The sequence below is a fragment of the Dromaius novaehollandiae genome, chromosome 1, assembly GCF_036370855.1.
Source record: "Dromaius novaehollandiae isolate bDroNov1 chromosome 1, bDroNov1.hap1, whole genome shotgun sequence".
NCBI classification, from domain to species: domain Eukaryota; kingdom Metazoa; phylum Chordata; class Aves; order Casuariiformes; family Dromaiidae; genus Dromaius; species Dromaius novaehollandiae.
Window position 1 is genome coordinate 173269950 of NC_088098.1, and position 22960 is coordinate 173292909.

The 22960-nt window shown below is 34.7% G+C and overlaps 1 protein-coding gene across 9 annotated transcripts in view; it reads right to left on the bottom strand.

Annotated features, from left to right (window-relative positions):
- SCEL (sciellin) overlaps positions 1-22960 on the bottom strand; it is a 61787-nt gene that overhangs the window by 14827 nt on the left and 24000 nt on the right. For 3 of the 9 annotated variants that reach the window (XM_026120891.2, XM_026120894.2, XM_026120889.2), the window contains exons 9-12: positions 22088-22153; positions 17681-17716; positions 15444-15515; positions 802-897 (exon numbers count right to left, since the gene is read on the bottom strand). In XM_026120891.2, coding sequence (XP_025976676.2) covers positions 802-897; positions 15444-15515; positions 17681-17716; positions 22088-22153 — 270 coding nt within the window. The remainder of the gene's footprint in view (positions 1-801; positions 898-15443; positions 15516-17680; positions 17717-22087; positions 22154-22960) is intronic. The other 6 variants (XM_026120897.2, XM_026120895.2, XM_064504729.1 and 3 more) reach the window with 4 other exon arrangements.

Consider the following 22960-nt stretch of genomic DNA (forward strand, 5'->3'; position numbering starts at 1 on the left):
CCATCTAATCAGACATATTGTCTCCTTCCAAAACGAAAAAGAGACAAAGACATTAAGAGAGATTTACCTCAACCATTCTGGACATCTATAAATTGAACTACACAATTGTAATGGTGCAAAAAGGGATGAAAAGGTCTAAATGGACTGTGGCTCTACCATTATAACTTGATAACATCATTTCATTCAGTACATGCACCTATATCATGAGCTATAGAAATGGCTGCCAAACTGTAAAGTGCCTTTATTTGCTTTGTCTATACATCCAGACCAGATTCCTCAAAAAATGCTTTTATCCAGGGCTCTGTACAGTCTCTAGGACCATATGACTGCATTTATACTAGCAGACAAATCCACTGGCCGTGAAAAAGCTGATTCGATATTAACTGATCTGTAATGAAAAATAACAGTGTTATTCACTGAAAAACTTTTTAAGATAAAAAGGGACAAAGATTCTCATTCGAAAATGAAGAATGGCACTAAGAAAAAAGAGGATTTTTTTTCAATGATCCATTTTTATGGCACTCCTCTCTTGTATTTAAAGGAAAAGTTCTAGTTTAATCAGACATTTCACATGAATTTATAGAACTTTGATGGTCATGCACTGACTATTTAGAGTTTCAGTAAGATAAAATCACTTTCTTCCACAACAAATTATTTATATTTACTAGCATTTATTTAATGAGGAGTTAAAAAAAAGTTAAGATTCTATGGCTTAAATCAAATCAAAGTATTAACTTTGACTCTCCTAATTATCTTTACAGAACTGAACCTATTCATACCAAGATATAACTAACTACAAACATTTTAAAAGTGTGTAGGAGAAGATTATGACAGTCTTGCCTCCCATTTTTCTGAGCAGCAGTATTTATTTCAGTAAGCTCCTCAAAGTCTTTTCCTCTGGAAAAAAACAACAAAATAAAACAGTGTTATAATATTTCCCCTAGCTGGGAAGAGGTAAAGTGTAGTAAAAATAAATACATTTATGCATACATTTTAGAGGAAAAAAAGTGAATTATTGGATAAGTTTATGTTCAGAGTATTTGAACATTCATGTTATTGGCCATTATAACAAAATATGTTTACATTTTTCCACCAGCAAGGCAAAGTTCCGTAAAATTAAAGAAAAATATTATCTAGTATGGCTAAGAAAATAAAAAGAGTTTGCATTTAATCATATCAATGCCATAGTTTAAGATTCTTCATTGCAAGCGAAGATATTGAAGGAAAAATATGAACTTTCCAAAGAATTCAGCATTAATTCACAGGCTCCAAGCTTAATACTTGTGTGCATCATTAGTTTTCAAAAATATGTTTTTTTATTTAGACTAAAAAACTTCTATTTCTTAAGACAACATCTAAAAACATGTAGTTATTCACATAATTTTTGCTTCTAGAATGACAAGAAATTACCCCTGTGTGTCATCATAGTTAGCAGTTAAGGCATTGACTATGTCTATCCCTATACTAAAAATGTAAGCATCCAGAGTCACAAAGAGAAATTCCTTTTGTATATATTCATTCAGTTTACACCATTACATTTTAATTTACAGTGGACCTAAAGCTCCAATGCTGATCACTGCTTACAAATGAAAATGTTTTTAGATAACTTGAAATTAATCTAAAATTTAAACTATGTTACATATAAATAAAGCAGTTATAGTTTACATATAGAGAAACATTTTCTGCTTTAGAAATAAGATTAAACTAGTGGTTAGATTTTCTTCTGGATTCTTTTTCAATTTGACTTTAAATTATTCAATAAATTAGAGAATGGAATGACATATGGAAAGCACTGCAACTAGTGTAAAAAGAGAACTTGTCTTTAGGCAGAGGCAGGGAGAAAAAGCAAAAGACTAAATTAGCTTTGACTTAATTTAGACTTACTCAATAAGGTTGTTCCCTGAGGATCAAGAAAATCTTAGTCTGAATTTTACTTTTGCTGCTTTGCACGTTTTAGCCCAGCTACGAAATTGATAACCTAGTTGGCCACATCAATCCATAGTAGGCTTATTTATCTTAAAACTCCAGATGTCTCTTAAATTTCAGTAGTGCCTCAAAGTCTTGGATTCTGTCCTAATAAATTTCTCTGTGAATTAAAATCAGCAAAAAAAAGTATTCAAGAACCTACAGTTTAGTGGTAAATGTGTATATCTATATATGTGTCTGTGTATATATATATGTAAGTGTCTACTATAAAATAGATGATTATATCTTGGCAGCATTTACGTGCTGCTGACATTTATAACATTGTTCATGAAATTTCTGTAGAATTTCAGTGTTAAGTGTAACAAACATTACATAGTTGTTCCCAGCACAGTACCCTGGCAGCTTCCCTTTGCTTACTCTGAAGGGTTGCTTACAGACCACTAGAAACTTGGTCTGAAACACATTGAACTGATGTGCTGTTCTAAAATATAAGTGGTGCCCTTTATGAACCACTGTTCTTGCTTACTGAAATGGTTTGTTTCTCTTTGCCAGGGCAACACTTATCTTCCATGATTTCTTCAATATTTTATTTAATGCCCCCTTTGTAAATATATTAAAATATTTCAGTGGTAGTTTTATTGAGGAAGCACGTATGGAAGTTTGCCATAGATATCACTTATTCAGCTGATAGTGCACATGCCAGCTAATTCATCCTTATTTATGTTTTAGAAACAACAAACTATAGCTAATACTTGTGTCAAAAAGAATAATTCCTGCTGAGCACATCACATGGACAACTTCCAAGAGTGCTGTCCTTTAATACGCAATGAGGTAAAAAGAGTCTTTACCAGAACCAAAGTAGTACAATCAGTCGAACATTCCCGACGTGATCTAGAGAGATTTCTTACCTGAAAAGTAATTATGGACTAATGCTTTCTGGCTAAATCAGCCAAAAAGTCCCTTAGTCTATTTGGTAGGCTGTCTGGACCACCTCCTTCCCAACCAATTCTCACTTCTGACAAGAAATTTCAGGTTTAAACTGAGGAACACTGAGAACTGGTTACATCCGCATATTCTGAACGTCCATAAAGAGACAGCATGTAATTTACTATTATTATATGATGTTAAGAAAAAAAATTATTATTCCCCAAATTAGATTTTGTTGGTTAATTAATTTGCTGTTTCTTCAATATAATAGCATTAGACACAGAATATGATGGCCTAATTTTAGTGTAATATGCCTATTCAAAAAAGAATAGAAACATAAATCAAAGTGTTTTTCACTCTTCAAATGGATTTAGTAATTTAGTAATATCAATTTAGTAATATCAAATCAAAATATGGAGGTTTGCTTTGACTGCCTTTGACTGTTCCCTTCAAAGAATTTCTGTGTCAACATGCTTCTGTAAAACATTTTATATCAGTGAAAATGCATTTTCCACCTGAAAACTGTTATATTGAAATAAATTCAGCAACTTTACCTAAAAAGCAGCCCTGGTTTTGCCTGCATATATCTGGATTACCACCTACCATCCTTAACTTGCAAAAGAAATTAATAATTGACTGAAAATTTTAAGAAAATTTTTCTTAAAAAGAAGGCAATGAGAAAACAGTGAGTCTATGATGGTCTGACAGTGCTCCCCTGTAGGGCCCATTTTGTAAGCTGTTAGTCAATAATACTGCACGTCTCATTACTGACATTTCATTCTGAACAGTTCTGTCATGAAACAACACCTTAGTGAAAGATAAAGATAAAGCTTTTGAAGATGTCTTCTTGTCACATTTGTCAGCTTTGGGAGACTTTGATGAGATTATCATGATCTTTGTTTCTCTAAGAAGGAAACAAAACCAGTTCAATGCAAGGCGAGACCAATGAAATATCAATTAACTAGAATTCCATTTTAGTCATTAATAAATGGATAATCTACATATTATATAGCATTGAAGATTCTCTACACTTTTCAGTTTTCTCCAGAACCGAGAGCAATAAGCTTATCCAAGAATCTGAGCTGTCATTTATGAATTGGAAGGCAGATTCCTCAGTGCTTGAAGGTAGCAATAATAAAATGACTAGCTAAATGATGAATAAAGTCTTCAGATAGTTACTTTATTCACCTATATTTTTACAAATTTTTATTAAGAAAAAGCATCCAGCTGTTCATGCATCTAGCTTGAGTAAAACATAGATGATTAATCTTGTGTCCTGCATCCCTCCCCTTTATGTTCTCACAAGCATTTAAAATATGCATCTCAAGTCTACTATAAAGCCTACTGAAGCCTTGCAATTGCAGCTATATCAATTAAAATCTTTAGGTATTATGTGACCCTCACATATATATCAGCTTCAGTGTTGCATATTCACCCAAAACACAGAAGGCAGTAGATTTTGGACCCCTGTTCATTCTGGCCACTATCATGGGATTACATGCTGTTCACTCAGCAGGGTTATCTATCAGTAGCCTTTCTGCTTACTTCTGCTGACTTTCACAGCATGGAGCACCAGAAAGGCTGCAGCATTAGCAAATCCGTGCCTCGCAGGTCACTGAAGTAAATGAGCCCAGGTCCAAAGCTCCTATGTCCCATTTTCAAAATAATACAGGCATTTACGGAACCAGATTACAACTGGCTTTTTATGAGACATAGTTCAGTAGAGCAGATACAATTTTACTAAACATACACATAAAATGTTGTATTTACTTTGTTACAATTTTCAGTATGGTATTCTTTTTATACTTCCTAGCGGTTCATCTTTTCAAATCAGATAAATTAGTTGGAGATACCTTCCTATAAAAAAAATCAAATACTATGCACAGAGACAGATAAAATGTGTTCCCTCCAAAAGACCCACACACTAGAACTTTTTGGTATTAATCTGTGTGAGAACTGCTAACATAGCTCAGTGTTTCTGTATCAGATGTTACAGGATTGAATTAATAATACTCTAGAAATTGATTGTAGATCACTGGAAAGTTATATCACTTAAATACATGTTCTTATTGCAGATAATATTTTTCTATTACCAGAGAAGGAAGAAACTGAATCAAGATAGCAGGAAATATTCTGGATTTAAAGCCCCCCTCTTTTTAAATTTTTATATGTATTTTAACACTCTTCCCAGGTGACTTCAGTTTTGCTTTACCTTAAATTGTTCTGCTCACTTTTGCACAGAGATTTCAAAGAAAAATAGATGAGTTCTCTAATATAGTTCATCCTTTACCTATTGCCTATTTGGAAATCATGAACAAAAAAACAGATTCACAGACATCTTCCAATAATTTAAGAATCATTCCTTCAGAAATGTGTTTACTGGCCCATATTAATACTTGGTGTAACTCACGGGATAGATGAACTTGTCTCATTCTGTAAACTTTAAATCATCATGACTTAGCAGCCAACAGCATTTTTTACTTCTGTGTACATGCCTTTCAATAGATTGAGTATCAGAAAGCTTTGACTGGCTTGTGAGGAAGATTTTATATCCTGTCCAAAGGGATACTAACAAAAGCAATAAAAGTGTAGGCTGCATGTGCATGCCCTGTAAACTAGCAGCCTGATTTATAGAACAGTAACATTGAACAGCCCTAATAAGTGAACAAAAACTAGATGTACAATACAGCTTCTAAATAGAATCTCAGTTTAGGTTCCATTTGAGTGTTGTTTATATGCTAAAAATCAGCAGTGTAATTCATACCTTTTCTAATACTTCTAAAAGAGAAGTCAAGTATTAAAAAGGGGAAGAGACTAATGAATGCATTCATACTTAAGGAATCTCCTTTAATATTAGAATATAGATGTAGTGAAAGGGCATTCATTGTGGAGGAGTCTTTCTAGTCGCTGGTATAACTGTCATTTGGAAAAATAAAGTATTTTAGTGTCCAAGGCCAGTAGAATTGAATTTTTTTAAATTGGAAAACAATTTTTTTAAATATAGATGATGGAAAATAGAAAGCGGCATAAAAATTCTGAGGGATATGCAAAGGAATTTAGACTAACTTGGGGAAATACCTTTCACATATGGTAGGTGGTTGTGTAATGGATGCTGACATTTTTCATAGGTCATTCAAAGGGATGCCAGCTCCAAACATAATCTTTTCAGAGACAGCCATTACATCACTGTGGACATTATGCCTGGGGTGAGTATTTTTAGAAATGGATGAGAATAAGGCAGGTCAAACAGCCTGCCAGGAGAAGGATACATTGTTTGCTGGCAAATTTAAGAAGATGAAACATTTTAACACAACCTCAGGACATGACTGGAATTTTTAGCAGTACCTAACTCACAATAATGAATATATCCTTTTTGTTTTCTGTATATATACATATATACAGAAACATATATTCTGTATATATAACATATATCTAAAAAACAACTGAACAACAGTATAGAGGTTTCTTTATCACATTTTGTATAAAAGAATCTGTTTACATCCAGTATATCCAAAATGAATGAATTTATTATAAAATAAAAGCATTAAGTCTTAGATCTTTAGCCAGCGATGTGTTTGTTATTATCACTGAAGTATGAAAGCCAATTTTATTGATCCAGTTATAAGTGACCACACCCAGTGAAAAGGTCTATTTCTACCTTTAACATCCCATCCCAGAAAAATGCTTAAAATAACACTATGAATCTACAAGACATTCCTACTTTGAGGGGCAGAAAAGCTTACGTTCAGTTGGGCCATTGTGGGCCTCATGCTGTAAACTTCCTAATCATGAGTTTTGAAGCTCCTGCCTGCTATTTTGCCTCCAGCTCCTTGTGTAAAACAGGATTAGAAACTTGACAACCAATGAAGACAGTCTGGCAGAAGAAAAGGCTAGCAAAGAGGATAAGTAAAGTACTTCTGAAAAAGCTGTCAAGGCAGGCTGCATGCAAAGTTAATGGCTTAGTTTAACCAGAAAGTCCTATTCTGACACAGCTTGGACTTCTCTGGCTCCCAGACACAAACAGAAAGGGAAAGTATTCAGTGCTTGTGTGACAACCCTCCAGAGATCAGGTAATTTCTGAAAGCTTAATATCTCTGATCCTGAATCAACATCAGCAAAACTTACTTCATTTACAGAACAATTCTGTTTGGGGTTATTTCATTTTATTAATGTTAGGTATTTAATGCCTTTTTGGATTTAACACAAAAAAGACCTAATAAACATATTCAGCAGCCTTTAAAGGTGTTATAATGAAAGTATGAGGTAAACAAAAGTATGAAAACTTGCCTTTTATATTCTGCATTAAAAACTCAGTGAAACTGAGTTGTGTATATTTTCCTTTAACTTTCAGTCTGCATTTGATTTCTAACCCAGTTCACTTGAGAAAAGCCCTAACACTTTCCAGTCTTTCTGCTCTGTCAATTATGTCTGCAAGTCTCACATATTTCAGTGGTAACAGTTCTGTAATTCTGGTTTAACTGGTGACAAGTCAGATCACCATCAAAAACAAAAACACAAATGAATCCCATCCAGACATTCAAGCACAGCTAATACATTTTTTGTCTTGAAAACATTCAGATAAAGCTTTAAATGTCATAGAAACAGGAAATATGTGAACCATGCCTACAAAAACAGCTATAGCTAGTAATTGATTATTTGATCAAAGCAATGAAAACCTTTCTAGTGTTCTTATTTGCAAATTCTAAAGACAATGAATAAAACAATCAGCAAAAAGGATTTTTAGAAGTTCAATCACATTATTCGGATTGTCCAGCTAGAGCCAAATTGCAGTTGATCTTGCACATGTGTGATGGGAAAGAGCATGAAAAGAGAAATTTTAAAAGTGTCTCTTCCCTTTCATTTTAATTAGAGCCCAACCATGCTCTTGAACTATGCATCCCTTAGACTCTTCGGAGATGACAGGTGAGTATGTGGACACAACTCCCAGCTCATCTCAGCTAATGCTTACTTAAGCTGTAAAAGTCTTGCTGAGGCCCATTCTAGTTCCAGATGTCCCTAAGTCCTGCAAGTATTTTTGCTTTCTTACCTAGAATTCCACTATCACTCTTTGTTGATACACAGACTGTTCACATAATATCATAGTCACCAATATTGTAGGTGTTGTTTTTGGACCAGAAACTGAAGGACCACAGTAATTTTAGAAGATGTGCTGTAATGTCTTTAATCAGTGGGACATTTTATGTGAAATCTCAGGATATTCTGTGAGCATTTACATCTACTCATTCTGTCATCATAAAGCAAAAAAGAGATATATGCAATAAGTCATACACAACAGTTATTATAGATCTCAATCTTTTTTCTGATTCAAAGCCCTGAGCGAGATTATAAAAACTGATGAGGTGATCTCCTATTTCTAAGGAGATAATGCTGCTGGCAGAAGAGTTGTATAGAGCTTGAGCTCTATACAGAGCTTGCATTCAAGTTAATGGTAGCTATGTTGCATGGCTTCCTATGAATTCATGGGAATTCATCAAGACTGTATCTTGTCACCATCGTTGTGGACACCATCCTCAGCTGATTGTTGAATATGCTAGAGAAAACAGCTGTCCAAGGAATTTAATTAAATACCATTCTACTTCAAGATCTGTGGATGATATTGCTCTGATGGCTCCTCTCGTGAATCGCTACAACTGATGGCAAGCCAAACTGAGCAAGAAGTAATATGCATTCACCTGTATATCAGTTCCAGACAAAATTAGGAATCTGCCCATAATTATCAAGCAGCTTCCATCTCTAGACTCAGCATTGACTTTTCTAAATGTAATACCAAACAAGTAGCATTTGTTGTTGTCCTTTCTTCAGTGATCTTTCCCAGTCCACCTCCTACAAAACATTCTGATGAACAGCTTCGTCCTCTGACATGACTGAATATGCAAAGACCACACTAATGTATTCTGGCTAAAACCATAGGGCATTTCTGACCTAGTAATGTCAGCACAGAAAAGGACAGTTTAAAGTTACAGAAACAACAGGTTGCCAACTGGACCTTCCAAATCTGAAACAAAAGAGTTCATCTAGAGTATGTTAAGTATTTTAGGCATCACAGTTAACAAAGCTTAACATCACAGGCCTGTCTGAGTTTTGATTTGCTTTCTGTGGCTGCTTTACTGTCCTTATATCAGACTTTGTCATGTATAAATGAGAAAGAATAAAGAAGTTCTTTGAGAAAAGGGTGGCATTTATTCTTAGGCAGAGTGTATTTCCCTCCACACCACTATGCTGCACTAATCAGTGCCAAAAGCCCTCATTTAGACCTTTCATCAATAATAGCCAAGGATGAGAGAACAGAAGAGGTGTGCAGTCAACTGTGAAAACCAGTTTATACTCTGCCAAAACCACAGCATAATGCTTAGCCCAGAGGATTTCAGAGTTAAATACAGAGGAAGAAGCTGTTGATCAGAATGTTTTGCAGGAGATGGACAACAACTCACTCAGTTTTGCTTGGAGGATATGTATGATCCTGTAACCACTGTTTTAACTTCTGAATAATGGGCTTGGATCTCTTTACATAAGCTCTTCAACAGTAAGTCATTTATATAAACATGCAGAAGAGCTGTAAACCAGCACTCCATTGAGAGCCAAATTTGTCAAAACTGGAAGGCAAAAGGTCTCTGTCACTAGAAAATAAATTAATATTTTTGCCTCCTGCCAAGGTGCAAAAATGTATCATCAAAAATGAGTGCATTAATTTGTTCTATGAAAAAATATCTAGAAACTTTTAAGCTACTTTTCCTAACCAAATAAAATAGTCATTATAGCCAAAGCCAGATCTGGCTGCAGTTATTACCATTACGTTATGACTATGCATAAATAGTCCTGTTTTAGTATCTTTTAGTATCTTTCGAACACTTTTTGGGTTACACGTGTCCTCCAGAATATTTTAGAGGTCTGCTGAATCATTATATAGTCTATAAAAAGTGAAGATGGATCAGGAAGATATCACAATGGAAAAGCGACACAGGAATACTTGGTATGGGATTCATGCCTTCTAATTTTGGTCATCTAAACTTCAGTCCAACCTGAGATTTCTTAGATAGAGAAACACTCTAGAAAGTTGAGAGGTGGGCAACTCCAAAGAACCACAGATTCAGGTTATTTTAGATATCTATCTTAAGATGAAACAACGCACCTTCTGGAGATACTGAAGAACATTTAAACTAAAAGCCTAACTTTTAGAAGATTGAAGTGAAATTAAACCCTCCTTCTGTGATAAACATTTGGGGTGCCCTAACACAGGAGGAAGTTTAAAGTGAAACAAATGAAAGTTTCTTATATGTAATAATAAGGAATTGCTTCAGGCCAGAAGTAGATAAAATAAAGTTAGCAAAAGCAGAAAAAAAAAAAACAGAGGAAAAGGAAGAAATTTAAGGAAAATACTGAAATTCTCTTCGGGTAAGTCAGATGGAGCATAATTAAAGTTTTGTTACTGGTATAATTTTGTTGGTTAGAAGGGAGCACTTTTTAGTCTAAACAATTACATGGCTTCAACCCTTTGAGTAGATAAGGCAATATTTTATACTACATTTTATACCTTTCATATTCCCTACTCTTTTGCTATATGAGTAACAGTTATATCAGTACATCCAACAGCAGTGAGAAGAATCCCTCTTTAGCGATGCTACTATAGTTAATACAATTTTTGAGTATCACCATGTCCTTAATACTAGTATAGCCACTGAACTTTTAGGCTTTATTATCACACCTTCCACACATTTGCTCAGCTTTAGGTCCTGTCAGTAAAATGTTGATTGTTAAACAATTTACATGAATGAAGTTCTCTCTCCAAATTGTTCCAAGATACCATCACTTTACTTAGCAAAAGAAAAGAAAGGGAGGGGGTAGGCAGAAGAAAAAAGGTATCACTCAACAGCTACTTCACAGTAAAGCATCACTGCAGCTATGATTACTCTGATGTGGTTTTAATCCTGTTGCTTAAGAGGTCACAGTGATTTAAAGTTTGTCTTATCTTGCTTAAAAATCACCAGCCTATCTTGGAAAGTTCAATCTTCCTATAAACACACCATAGAAAACAGATCAAAAACAGGTTTTGCACAGGACTATGTCTGGTACAGCTCCAGGTAAACTTTCAGCTACACTTCTCTACGGCAAAATCCAGAATTTCCCCAGTTTTGAAAAGATGAGATAGTACACACAAAACTGAGGAATAAGCACAGAAATAGAGACGTCTATTCTTTTGCTGCAGAAGGAGACAGAAGACCTGAGGTACAACGTGGACTAGCAGCAATGCCAAGCAAATCTGAGGCGTCCCTTCCTGCTATTGCTAGGCAGAGGCAGACTCTACTTGGCAGGGATCCACTACCACCTAGTGCCTGACAACAGCCAGCCCATTTGACCCAGACAAACATACATCAGAAATGTTGGGGTACTGTGAGTTAGATGGCCTGGGAAGGGAGTTCAGGCACAGAAACATTTTGTATAGCAATGGAACAACCTACAAGGTTGTTCCAATAATATGTCCCACAGAGGGTGGTACTTTGAATGTCCCCACAGCAGAGCCCTATCAACTGTGTCCTGCTTCACTTGACAAAACTTTTTCTTCTAATGGGAGTTTGGACAATTGGCAAATGCCTGAAAATGCACCTACACGTTCTTTCAACCTTGCAGTCTTGGCAGCTCTATAGCAATATAGATTTTATCAACAAATGTTTGTTTAAGAGAGCAAACATTATGATATTAATGCCATTGGTTTGGAAACTTCCAAGCTGATACCAATTTCTCATTTAAAAAAAAAAAAAAAAAAAGGAAAAATCTGTATCTCATTTTTTTTGAATTCCACTCTTCAGCTGCCCAATGTTGATAGACACAGAAAAACGTGTCATTGTTGCAAGAGATGCTTTAAGCACAGGTAATTAATTTGTTGTTTTTTCATGATCTTTTAAAATGAAAACTGGCAACACATCTCTGTTAAATTGGAATATCAGTAAAAAGGAGAATAATAAAAATATATATACAGCATCATCTAAATTTGCTACTCTCTGACAGGAGTAATTATAGTGAATTACCTTCTACAGTACTAATGTTCAAGGAACTGTAACTTTATAGTAACAGATATAAACTTTATACTTTATAACTCTAAAGAGCCAAGAACTGCAGCAGAAATTTTGCAGTCAGTACGAATGGTGAAAGATTGAAACGTATTGAAAATTTTCATGTTGAACATTAAAAGAACATTAATCTCTCTTTTCTATGTGACTCTTTCATTTATATCAGATATGAGAAACCTTGTCATGTGTAACCAAAAACTTTTCATCATATACTACTAAATAAAATGTAACTATTCAAATATATGCCATTTGCTCATAAATCATACCTCAGACCCATCATTCACTAAATAAATATATGTATAATTGAAAAAAGCTAACAGGAAAAACATATATTATTTTGGAAAAGTATTCTAGTTCCTTGATTCTATTCCCTAGAAATTGCCTATCGACATCCACAAACATACAAATAGACAGCTGAAACATTTTCTTCAACCTCTCTCTACTACAGTTGGAATGGAAAAAAGTTGCCTTTATGTAGAATGCTCCTTTATTATGTCCTGTGCCCCTACAGACTTACAGTCATTCACTGGTAGCAGACAGTCTCACTACAAATGTTTTCAGAACTGAGTGAGATCTCTATCCAGCTCTTTGCATGGCTTGTCTTACTATTACCTCCAAAGCTTCTCAAATATTTCCAACACAAATTCTGATATATGTATGCAAAATACAATACAGATTCATTAATTCTACAATTTATGAACTGTTGTAAATATGACTTTATAACTATTCTGCATCTTTTGGTGGTAATAATTTTGTTACTGCAGTGATAAATGTGGCCAACTGTTACTTCCTCTAGAGATCATATGCAATGAAAAAATATAGTCAAATACAAGTGAACCCTGTCTAAAAGCATTGCATTGAGGTATACATTTTGCTTCCTAGGAAGTATACATTTTGCTTCCTAACTATAATCACTAGTGAAAGATTGACTAAAACTCTGCTGAACACCCTAAGGATGTTTGAAATGGTTTAACAAGACTGCCCACAGAACATGGTTCTCAATGTAGTTTTTTAAACACCTGCATTTAATTATTATAGTAGCTACAGTTCTGTAATGTAAAAATGCAGAGTGAGAAATACTCTCTCTAGATCTCCACTGAAATGGAAATAAAACTCAAAAAGAACTTCATAAGCAATGTGAACAAAAGATCCATAGCACAAATCAGGAGTGTGTTTGTATGTATCCATTGAAGTGTTCATATGTTGGCACATATACAAGATACCAAGGGATGTGATTTGAAGATCAGTTTTTAAGCTCTGAATAATGCACGGTAACTATTATTAGACAGTCATTATCTTCACTTTCACTAGCTCCTAGACTTCTTTTTTATGTTTCGCTAGGGTACCTATAGATGCTCTAAATAGTTGTGAGATGCCTATTCCTTTCTGTATATATACTAAGCTCTTGCCATCCACCATATCTAAGGTGCAGGTCCGTATGTCCAATATGCCTTTGGTATGCTATATATATCATAGTATATTCTATATAGATTTGTGGAATATATGGATATATATTTCTTCCAGATATGGAGGGTAGATGCCACATCTAAGTGTTCTACTTGAAAACAATACAAAAATTGCTTTTTGCATTAATAGAAGCAGACCTTTCATGGAACAGTGCACAGCAAAGCTTACATTTTTTTCCCGAAAGACATACAGTATCTAGTCATCCTTTTCAGGTGAATTCCTTCCAAAAGATTTTCCTTGTATTACTGAACAGTTTGATAGAGAACCAGTTGCCATATTCCTTCTATTCTCTGGTGGAATTAATTCACTATACCGTTAACATGCCTACCAGGATACAAATAATCAAGTATGGCTTTAAAAAGCATTACTTGAAAATCTTTCAATTCCCAGTAAAAGTACATAAAATTAAATCATTTCACATAAGATAAAATATTATTCTAATAAATAGCAGTGTCACTAAAAATATTTTTCATGTAACTCTTAACTTTCATTGTGTGGCACAATCATTCTTGCCAGAAGTATAATATTTATATGGCATCATTAACAGAAGAAAGACACTTCTGATGACAGCTGCTTAATACATTTTTGGTTAGCATAAATTTCGCAAAATTTGTAGTTTTGTGAAACTGGCACCTCAGTAGCAAATGAATGACATCTGAAGCATGAGCCAAATGTAAAGGAATCAGCAAGAGTAGGGGGTTGAACTTTGCCAACTAATATTACAGGCTACTTATGGTTTACATACTGACACAAATAACTGTAGCACATTACCATAGTAACTTGTAGACTAGTCAAATATCATTCCTATAGCTCTCCATCAATGGAGGAACTGGTATAGAAAGCTTGATATGCTAATGAGAGCCACTGGGGGATGATGAATGTGAACTGATTGAGGATGGGGATTAAATAAGACTTTAACAAGCCTTTATGAATGAAGAATGGCTGTGACTTCCCTAGTTAATATACAGCTGCATTTAATTCTCTAAGATCTCCCAGATTTGTTGACAGGAAAATGTTTCACTGAAGCATTGTTTTTTTTTCCCAGGGATTACATTGTCAGATTTCTTCTGGATGTATTTCTTTATTATTTTGTACTCTTTGGGGGGAGGGCTCAAAGTAATACTCTCAAGGTAGTATAAACTGTGGCTCCAGACCCCAGAAAATTATACATTGTGAATCAAATGAAATAAAATTAGCTAATATAAATTGATTTTAATAATTGCACCTTTTAACATTTCCAGTTAAAAAAATGAAAAAATGAGCTACTGTAATTCTCAGTGAATATCTAGAATTATCTATTTTTAATTCATTAATTTTTTAATTGCACATTCTGGCATTTTGTTTTGGTCAAGGTCATATGGTCAAATTTTTTGCATGGGTTATGGGTTTTTTTGGAAAACTTATCTTTTCCCTTAGTATAGGACCTTACAATTTGCTGGAACTTCAATAATCACCATTTCTATGTCACTTTCCACCAATAGGTTTCATGGAATTCTGTTCCCTTTCCAAGGTACAGTATTACATATGTTGTCTAACCCATACCACAAGAACAAGCCCATCTGTTTAAATGCACTAATTTTGTCACACAAAATGGTGTATTTTTTTTCTTATTTTGAATGTTAACAGTACTATGCACAAAAAGGGACTTTTTACATATGTAGTAATGTGTAGACACTCCCTTTCCCACAATTTGTTCACTGGGAAGCTGAAGCAAAAAGAAAATATAATCCTTACTACTGCTATTAGTCTACTTTAATTCATTTGCAACAAGTTTCTACATACTGCTTAGTAGGATGCAGGCTAGACATACGGAAACAAAAACAAAAACAAAAAAAAAGAAATATCTGAGACAACTGAGCAAGCCAATGAGATGGGACTCAAAGTTTGCACTTCTAGGCCAATAGGTAGGACTAGATAAATCCTGCATTTATCTCATACTGTGTCCTAATGAGCTATACGGATATTAAATACATCTAGTATTTAAAATCACATTTATCAACACAGTAACATCATTTTGATTATGCCTGCTTATGTTACCTTGTTATAGCTTGGTCATCTGTGTCAGTCTTTGATTTCTGAGGGGTCACCTGTACTGATGAAAAGGCAGCCCTGCAAGAAAATTATGAAAACGTGCTTAATGCATAGGAAGATATGTAGATATACATGATATCATTTAGATGGGTTATTATTGTAGCTTTTATTTTATTTCTTGCAAGCGTAACCACAGTAAGTTAGGATTTTTTTTTTTTAGAAACTTTTTCCTGCATTTTTTTTCCTTTAAATGTGGATCTATAGAGTTCCATAATGTTTCAATGTACTAGATTACTACATCCACTGAGCTTTTTGAATGGCTAGTATTCCAAGACTTTTTTTATTCCAAGGCTGTTTTACTAGTATTGGTATAATAATAAAGTGGAGTTCCTTTACTGTTTCAGATGATTTCAGTAATAAAAGAATTTCCAAAGAATAGATCTGATTGTCTCATATGAAGGATACTGTGTGAACAGGCTAAAAAAATAGATCTTTTCTGTCCTGGTTTCCTAAGGAAATGAGACCTGTGCATGCTTTTGTCTCTCTGACATATATTTGTCAGTCTCCTGCCATTATTATTTTTAATCCACTGGCTAATAGCAAGCAAAAGGATATTAGCTTCCACAACTTCCATGAAAATCAGTGGCCCGATAAAGGGGAAAGACTTAAATCTGGCATTTCATCATAAGCTCAGCTGTTATCTGGCATAACTTCTGGCCAATTAATGTGTTTTTACCAGCCAGCCAGCAAGCTGTACATAGATCCATTGCTCTATACAGCCATAATACATGCTGCTTCTTGCTCAGGCAGTAATTCAGAGAAGTGAGAGGGAGCTAAAGATAAAGGGTTATTTAAGGATTACAGTGAGAGATCAGAAAATGGTGGAAGCCTAAAGGCTTAGGATATGGCAAAGACCTGAGAGTACTGCAGTGGAATGCTGCAAGGGAGGAAATAGAGGAACAAAGACAGGGGAGGATATGGAGATGTGGTTGGGGTATTCTAAAGAGTCATTAAGAAGTGGAGAATACAAACCCAGAAAAAAATAGGAAATATTAGTTCTGTTCAAGGAACAACTTGTTATGTTAAGATCATACCGCACTACCCTTAGACAGAGTAACTATAACAAATAAGTAGCAAAATGTCATTCTTTTGTTATATACTTGCATAGCATTTACATTTTTGAATTATTTTATTCCTATAAATGTTCCCACAGAAGTCAATATAGCTATTCATAGAGAGAGAGTTAGGTATGTGCAAAAGTTTTTGAGAGGTCAAGGCAATTTTTATGTAGCGATTGTTACACATAATAAGAATGTGACAAATACCATAGATTTAAGAATGGTTTTGGGGGTTACTTTCCACTGAGCCACAAATTACTAGCTGCTCACAATGTCCTACATCTTCTGTTAACTGCCATCATATTAAAAGATAGCTAAAATCCCTGAAACACTTTCCTATCATTGCTTATTCCTATGAACATTCAGATCTGTCACTACAGGAATACTTTTAAATCATGAGAAAGGGAGAAGGTGACCAATACAATTGGAAATGAGTATATGCTCCATGAGATAATCTTCCTATTAGGATGGCAATAACACCATGACAAGTTTTGCAGCTCTCTTAATCATAAACCATGAAATTAAAGGTTGGTTAAGCAATCTTTTTCTAATTTAGGCCATGTGAAATGTACATTAAATTAATTAAGTTTATAAAATTATTTTCTAAAATTAGAGCAGCCTTTTATATGGACACTCAAATCAGTTTAGGAGTACTTTACATTAATGCAGTTCACGTTTATGCCTCCTACTACAAGCCTTCGCATGTGTACAGCTCTTTAATCTACCAGTTTCTCCTCCCTTTGCTCACCCACTCTCTTTTTCATTCACTGTCTCCCCTCTAGAACATCAGTTTGGTATAAAGGAATATTTGCATTAGCAATATGCTATATAGCAATAAACTGTGGAATTAAAATTGGGAAATAATTTTTAACTTTTTAAGCAGTTACAGTTGTTTTTTCAATGTGAATAAACATACAATGAAACTTGTTAAGCTATATGAAAATAATTACATCTACAAGCCAGGATGTCTTCATGTGCTTCTGTGAGATTGACTATTCAAGGAAATCCCCCAGATAAATTTTACAGTTTTTGTATCATAAATAAATGTAAAATAATATCCAAGGTTTATGCATGGAGTATGTTGTATTTCTAAAGCTATGATGAAGCAAGGTAAGCAAGACATACACTGTGGGAACTTCTGAATTTTCTGAAGGAGAGGTCCTGTAGAAAGAGAAGAGTAAAGATTTCAGAAACAAAGTAGCAAAATGCTAGAATCGAAGCACTTTGCAATTAATTTTTCTTTTCCTTCCTTCCTTCCTTCCAAGACAAAACTTAATACAGGGTTTTCTTTGTTTCTTAATGTAGCTACAAATGAACATAAGTTTTATTATTAATATTATTGTTACCAAAGTAACATAATATTTAATTTTATTCTCATTCTTTATATGTTAGTAAGACAATCATGCTTCAGTTAACCATTCTCCAGTAAAACACTCTGATCAATGACATGTTGTTTTCAACACTCAATTCATAACCAAAAAGTGCAACTACGGTGAGCTGTTTATATTTTTAGCTTCAATTGCAATTTCTTTCAAGTGTTCTGTAAAGTGTGCTTAATCAGCATGGAACCAAGACAAGGCACAACAGAAGTTTACATGTCATGCTTGAATATAGCAGCCTAGAATCAGGTCTCAGAATCAAAAAAGGTAAATAAATAATAAACCCAGAGAAAAACAATCTTTCTCAGCAGACAACCCATGCTTGCAAAACTCCCTTCCTGAAGACTGCAGGATAAATGGCTGCTCTAATATGTGAAGAAAAGACACAGCTCTTTGCTTTAGCTATCTTTAACACTGATGGTGACCTTTTCAAAGTGTGGTTATTAGCATCTATACTTGGCACTTTATTTCCTGAAACTCACTTTAGGCAAATAAAAGCATATCCTTTGGTGGCTATTATAAGTTATAGTAAAATTCAAAACTTCAGATAGCTCTTACATCTTCAAAGCACTTCTCAAGGATAAACAAATTAATCATTAAAAGCTCATCAGTGTTTAACCAAGTATCTTTGGTGACATCGTTCTTGATAGATGACCCAAGAATGGCAAGTGTCAGGAAAGATTAATAAAAAATACGCTTCTATTTCTATTATTCAGAAACAATCAGAGTAGAGGAGTGATTTGGTAATTAATTATGAGAATCCCAGCACCTTGTAGGAAGCTGGGCAGGCATCATATAAAGGATGCATCCTATGCTTTCAAAACCATCCTGTGCTTTCAAAACTATCATGACCATAATGAGATACTGAAATGAAACCAGATAAATTCATTGCAGTCAACATACAAAAAATATCTAGTAAGCACTGACTTAAAATAGAATAAAATCCCAGTATCCAGGAGCCATCTTTCTCTTGGGTGTTGAGTGATTCTGAATCTTTGCCAAACAGATGGACAGTAATAAACACAAGCTAAGATTAAAAAGTATTGCTAAACTTGGTTTTTTATTTTTATTTGGCTCAAAACTAGTTGCATTATAAGCTGAATAAAACTACAAAAGTAATGTAACACATCAATGTACATAGTTTAAAAAAAACTCACTGCCTTTAAAGATTAAAATTTATTATGGCAAAAGAAAAGATAATGGTAGCCATGTAAATTATAGTAGTTTTGCTCTTATTTTGCCTGTTAGCCTAACTATAACCAGCTGAAATGTCTGTACTAAGCTTCAGACAATATGAGAATGACAATGGTAGAAAGCTAAAGCAGCAGCCCAGGAACGCAAAGATAGAACTTCCCTTAAAAGTGCCATAAATTGTTTGCATTTTTGTTCTAATGTACACTGTAACATATTAAAGTCATCATCATGTGTTCTCCTCTGTAAAAGGAAGGAAAAGGGAGTCCACATCTTCCTTTCCATCAAGGAAGTACCTGGGCACTATCACAATGAGACCCAGTGAAGAGGGCTGTTGACAGAGCCCACACAATCCGGGTGTGAAAACTGGCAAGTTAAAGGGCATATTCAACATATCATCACCCAGATCCTAGATGAGACATGGTAGTCACACATGGTGCTTCGGCTGAGAAAAGCAATAGAATGATCCCAACATCATGGACTCTCAAGTCTCTGTTGGACTCCTACATGCTCATTAGGATAATTGTCACAATTTATGCCTGTAACTACATTTCTGTTCCTCTTGTTCTTCTGTATTTGTCTTGAAGCCTTAGATGTTCTATATCAAAGGCAAATAAAGTGAATCATATCGAGAGGTATGGCTTTTCTGGAAATTATATTACAGGCACAGCTCTAAAAGCCAGGTATCAAGGCATGTTAACTGCACACTTGTTGCTTCTTGTTTCCTGCCACTGCTCTCTCATTCGACTTTTACACAGTGTAGAAATTGCAAAGAAAAAATGAAAGAGCATAATAGTTAAAACAAAATTCCAGTTCTAAAGTATTTTTTAATTGGATTTTTAAAGAAAAAATGTTGTATCCATGTTTCTATCTGGAAGCTTATCAAATAGGAAAATGCTTCAATAATAATGTACCTCAGAATATTTCTAATACTAATGCATATAAATATTATAAGGATATATTTGTATTCTAAAGTAAGCAGAATGGCTAGAGAGAAAGTATACTACACAGGAAAAATGCTTCTACAGTAAATTGCAAATGAATAAGCTGTGGCCACTGAACTTGGTGGAACCCAGGATGATCTGTATAAAACAGAGATAGTTTTCTTTGCAAATAGCTCTCTGTGCAAGAAAAATCGTATGCATTTAGTATCTAGAAAAAAGTCTGGGAATGTCAAGAAGAATGATGAAAATGCAGAAGTCAGCAGAAGGGTGCGATTATAATTACAGTAAAAGCTTTTTTTATCCACCAAAGAGCTTGGTGAAACCAAGACCAAATCAGCTGAATTTGCACAGGTTGGCCACTGCCACGATGAAGATTTATTTCTACTTTTAGCAGACATGAAAAGCTAGTTTCAAGACTCAAGACTACAATTTGTGTCAAGTTTATAAAAGCTTTCAAACTTCTTGTTATTACTCCTTTAATTATCTATAAAATCAAAATTATGTCAGAGAGACAGAATGATCCATGTGCATGGGGACAGCACAGTCCTTCCATGACCCAATTCATGGGTCCAGTTTTGAAAACAATCTTTGATGTTATTTCTGTCTTGCCTAAACTATTGGATAGCTCAAAAGTTTTGCAGTATTTTGGTAAGTTAATATATTCAGACATCTATGAGTAATTCACTAACAGCCTCATATATAATATGCAAAAACATAAACTAATATTAATAAATACCATATACAAATTTTTCAGAAAAAACTGTAATTAAGGTGGCCTGACACATTCTGCTATAAAACCTTTACCAATGGACTCAGCTTGATCGATCAGCTTTAAGCACAACTGAGAGTAGTAGCTTTGTTCCTTTTAGTAATACTCAGCTAAAGAGAAAGACAGAAAGGTTTCTATCCCTTCAGAATGCAAAAAAGTGAAGAACTGATCCTGCATGGGTACTGAAAAGAAAGTAGGATGGAAGGGAGAGAGAAAAGCAGGGGTAACTGAAGGAAGCGGGAGTCCCATGGAAGCAATACAATACAACACCTCTTAAAATACAACTTGATAATGTAGAAACAGGGGCTCAAAGGATCTCATCTAGACAAACCTCCTATCTCAAGGCAAAATCAGCATCACTTAATGTTGGTCTAATGTATTCTCAAAGTCCTCCAGTGATACAGATTTCCTAGGCCATGACCAACCAGGGTATTCTATCTGGCACAATAATGCATCCATTCATTTTTGTTTTGTCCAATTTTGATCATTGATATGCATGAGACTTGTGTAGAAGGCTGCCCAGATTAAGACTAGGGAAGCACAAGGCCATGCCACACCCAACAAAGGACCTAAGAAAAGAGTATCATGAAAGTTAATTCATGAATATTTTAAACTATTCATATTCTGCTTTTAGATGAGAAATATTCTCCATTCCCTTTCTGATCTGTCAGTAAGCAATTACAATTTTAGAGATAAACATTAAACATTCATCTGCAAGTAATTTTAGCCTGAGAATTTTTTTCTAAACTATTTCTTGGACACCTCACTGAAAGCTGACTGAGCAGATTTTGAGGTTATGTCCACACTGGTAACTAAAAGGAGCCTGAATTAGCTCTTGGCTGTCATGCCAAATAGCAGCAATAAATTTCTGTCCACTTACGGTTAGCCACTCTATAGCACATTTGTCTGGAGAGTTAATTGGTTCTGATTTGGACTACTCCAAGAACAAAGCTAACGAGCATTGCAGAAAACCAGGAGTTCAACGCCTTAGTTCAGTCCCTTGCCTTCTTTCATTCTGGCAGCACTGGTGTAATCTCAAGCTGCCAGCTCACATATTCAAACCCCAGTCAATGCTGGGCATGAAGCTGCTAAGAACTCCAACAAGTATTTAGGCATGGGATGCTCTCTCTTCCTATGCCATCCTATTCAGCAAACTCAGTTCCTCAAAGAATTGCCATGTCTGCTCTCTCTGAAATCAGCTCAAGCCTAGAATTACAAAAAAAAAAAACTAGCTATCATCAGTACTTACTCTTTGGTTTCCACTGTATCTGTGGTGGTCTTACAACTCGAAACTGGTGGAGGCATCCAAGACTGCCTGTCAGTGTTAATAAATAAATAAATTCTTGAGTATGAATATATAATGTTATAGGGCTGGACAGCAGGTTGAATCTCTCTCTTTAAACACTATGAATGTTAGAAACTCAGAAACGGTGTGGAAATGTTTGTAACATTTCCTAAATTATTAGTGTTTTGAAAAACTGCATAATGACACTTTTTAGATGATTTTTTCAGATAGCTGAATGAAATTGCGAACAACATGTAATTTTAATTACTGTTGTGAAAAATATATTGTCTGACCCAAGATAGTGCTTTGTGCAACCTGAATGATACAAACATGTGAATTATTCTTGGACGGGAAAGCCAGATAGAATGTACAAAGGAAAGGGCAAATATCAGCTCAAGAAACAGATTCAGGATGGTATTAGAGGTCGCATAAACATCACAAGCACTTTCAGTTCTTTTTTTTTCCTCTTTCAAAAGTATCAATCTATCAATTGTTGGTCAGGGAAAAGCAATTGCACTATAAACAGTGCAGTTCAGTGTTGGCCTTTTGCATCTTCAAAGGGCCTGAAGAGAACTACTGAGCAAAAAAACCACTATAAACTCCCACTAAACAAGCAGGGCTGTTAACAAGAGAATGATGATATTTTACTTTCTATTTTCATAATTCTATTGATCATAACTTTCGCGTGCGGACTGTGGAAGACAAAATCACAAACAGACAGAATGTAGAAGTTGCTACTGGAAAGGTTGCATAAAAAAAGATAGGTATCGCCAGTACTACCTTTTAAATTAAAAACGCAGTTCTCTGTTCTACAGCCAGTTCCTGCTCTTGTCCAGA